The 3,163-nt window shown below is 42.6% G+C and overlaps 2 protein-coding genes across 2 annotated transcripts; both read right to left on the bottom strand.

Moving 5' to 3' along the window:
* Positions 1-25: 25 nt before the first annotated feature.
* Positions 26-1,519, bottom strand: JH06_5318 (hypothetical protein; the record flags this gene model as incomplete). The annotated part of the gene is made up of 9 exons (XM_014669406.1): positions 26-127; positions 158-392; positions 486-626; positions 655-740; positions 770-826; positions 855-1,244; positions 1,275-1,336; positions 1,381-1,431; positions 1,465-1,519. 9 exons carry the CDS (start codon positions 1,517-1,519, stop codon positions 26-28), a joined length of 1,179 nt encoding a protein of 392 aa, XP_014524892.1.
* A 676-nt stretch (positions 1,520-2,195) lies between these two features.
* Positions 2,196-3,158, bottom strand: JH06_5692 (60S acidic ribosomal protein; the record flags this gene model as incomplete). The annotated part of the gene is made up of 1 exon (XM_014669405.1): positions 2,196-3,158. The coding sequence occupies one exon, from the start codon at positions 3,156-3,158 to the stop codon at positions 2,196-2,198; it is 963 nt and encodes a 320-aa protein (XP_014524891.1).
* Positions 3,159-3,163: the final 5 nt, after the last annotated feature.

Here is a 3,163-nt window from a genome sequence, read left to right as displayed (position 1 = left end):
AACAAACCAATGAAAGAACTGTTTGTTACACTCTTACACAGAATACCTGGCATGTTTTATCATCCGATACTGATGCAATATACAACATCTTATCCTTTACACATATATCCATATCAAGTAACAGATCCTATTCCTTATGCATCCTATTCAATCCAACAGTGTGTCCTGATAGAGTGTAGAGATTCCGTCCACTCCGAGCATCCCATACATAGATACATCCATCAAGACAACCTGTTACCAGTACAAAGGCATTGGGATGCCATAATAACTTCACCACACCTCCATTGTGACGGAGTTCGTGACGAATCCGATTTGTATCGTAGTCATAAACCAATACACTTCCATTCATACTTGCCGATGCTACCCAATTGAACTGTTCATTGAACTTCACACTAATGATCATTCTTCACTCTCATCATTACCATTCCACACTACAATTCATATATGAGTCAGTACTGGTATGTTCGTAACCACCTAATACCTACACTTCATTCAGCAGTACCTTCCTCACTCGGTGGGTCTTGGCATTACAAATCTTCACAGAACCATCACGAGCTCCGCTAACACACAAAGAAGTCTTGGGATGCACATCAACACACACTATTCCACCTTCATGCCAGTTGTGTCTATGTCTCATTCACTTTCATTCTCTACTCATCCGCCTTGAAACTGTATACCAATTCATGAGACTTCAGTTTCCACAATTTCAAGGTATTATCCATGGATCCAGTCAACAGTAACTACATCACATTCATCACTTCACTCTTACTTGACCTGAAGGATTCGTAACGGCACAGGTCACTGTGGCCGTATGTCCAGTCAACATCTACTTTATATCTCCTTCTCTACCTTACTGGCAATGCCACTCCTCCAGGAAGACTCCAACTCCAGATCGAGAAATCATTGCCTGAAGCAAAGAGGACATTTGTCTTGTTATGCCACCGAATCCACTCAGGCTCCTCTGGACCTTCCAATGACTTTACTAGTTCTCCATTCCGTGTATTCCAGATCTTGATCACACCATTCATATCGCACGTTGCGAGATACTCTCCAGTGGAGTTGAATCCAACACAACACACACTATCCTGATGACCTGTAAGTGCGATACTTGTGATCGAAGGTTTCTCATCTTCACTTATAGCCAACAAAAATGCTCGGTCATCTTGACCTCCTGTAGCAAGAATGAGAGGACGACTTGGATTGAATGCAACACTTAACACCGAGTCGTTGTGACCTTCGAAGCTCTAACTGTAATTCTATCAATCCAAACCTACACAAACTGAATCACGATGAATGTCACTATCCTCATCCTCCGTTGAAACTGTATCTTCTTGCTCTATATGGTTTTTGGCTTCAATTGAAATATATACCCATACCTACCCTCGTGTTCCATATGATCCAAGAACTCTTTAGCATCTACAACAATCAAATCTATAAATCACACATATTCCAACCAAATCAAACCATCATCATCCAAATTGATTACATCTTCTCCTTCAACAACTTCGGTATTCTCCATCTCTATGAATAATGAAACTCTAGTCCACTATCAACCTTTGATCACATCATCAATAGTTTCCTCTACGTATTACAAGAAACACACGAATGACAACCATTTGATTTCTTTTCATCATCTGGATTCTTCTATGATTCAAAGTAAATTCGAAACAATCTACAATTCGCATTCTCAAAAGAATCTGGAAAAGGAACTAACATCCTTTCATTGATTTAACAAACAGTTCTAGATTCTATTATAATAACATAGTAGATGACACACTTAAAAGCGAAAAGCTACTCAGAATTCGATTTCTTGCTTCCAAATCCAAATAGTTTCCGATTATCACCTTCATCTAGGTCAATAGGTTCAATCAAGTCCTATTATCAACTATTCCTCTTAAACTCACATGTTGACGACAATAGGTAAGACCACATACACCAAGGAGTGTAGCAAAGGTCAATGAGTAAAGCAGCACTTTATCAAGTCCTGGAGCCATAATAATGAGATAAAGGAGTGATGATAGTCTTAATAAAGGAAATGAAGAGAGAAATATGGAGACAACGTGGCCGAGTGGTTAAGGCGTTAGCCTGCTAAGTTAATGGGTATTACCCGCGCGTGTTCGAATCACGTCGTTGTCGTTTTTTTGCCTTTCCTAAACAAACACTTTCTAATGTGTGGTTACAACGATAGATCTAGTTTACCAGTCATCGTCATCATCTCCGAAGAGACCACCTCCAGACATATCAATGTCCTCTTCCTCTTCTTCCTCTTCCTTCTTCTCCTCAGCAGCAGGAGCAGCTTCAGTGGCAGCGGCAGGAGCAGCAGCAACAGCGAAAGCAGAAGGATCAGCAAGGAAAGCCTTGAAAGGCTCAGCCTTCTCGAAGGAATAGGTCATACCCTCACCAATGACAATAGCAACAAGCTTGCGGAAAGCGTTGTTGAGAGAGTGAGGCAGAGAAGCCAGAGTGGGATAACCCAGAGACAGAGAGAGAGCAGCCAGCTTGTTCACTCCATTGAAGAACTTCTCCATAATATCCTTCTCCGTCAGATCCAGCACCACAGGATCATAGATGGCACCATCATCATACACATGGCGGATCACCATACCATAACTGAAAGGATGGATGTTCAACTTGTCCAACAGAGCAGCCTGACCAGGAAGCACCTTCTGACCCTTCAGAAGCAGAGGGACAGGGTTGATAATCTCAATCTGAGACTTGTTAATCTTGGTAGCAATGTTCAGAGCCTGGAAGAATGAAGTCTGACCGGGATCACAACCAGTAGGTCCAGCAGGGACAATGACATCCACAGGAGCAAGCACTCCCACACGAGCAGGAGCAGGCACCTTGTTGGCCAGAATCACCTCACGCACAACAGACATATCACCGTTCACAAACACCAGACCGATGTTTCCATGGATCATATCAATTATCTTTTGGATAGGATGATCGGGATGCTCCTCCACAAACTTGCGGATGCAGCAACGGACCATAGTCTTCTTTCCGAACAGAAGGAGGGCCTGACCACGAAGAGCCTTACGAATATCAGCAACCTGCTTGGAGCTGACGTGCTTAATATCCACGATGAACAACTTGGTGTAGTCCTCGAGGATCTGGTGGAGCTTGGTGAAGTACAGCTCCTTCTTTTGTCTAGCAGACATCTGAG

This window comes from Blastocystis sp. subtype 4, assembly GCF_000743755.1.
Source record: "Blastocystis sp. subtype 4 strain WR1 chromosome Unknown seqid_0586, whole genome shotgun sequence".
Classification (NCBI taxonomy): Eukaryota; class Bigyra; order Opalinata; family Blastocystidae; genus Blastocystis; species Blastocystis sp. subtype 4.
The sequence above is the reverse complement of the archived record's forward strand: the minus strand, read 5'-3'. Positions and strand labels throughout refer to the sequence as shown.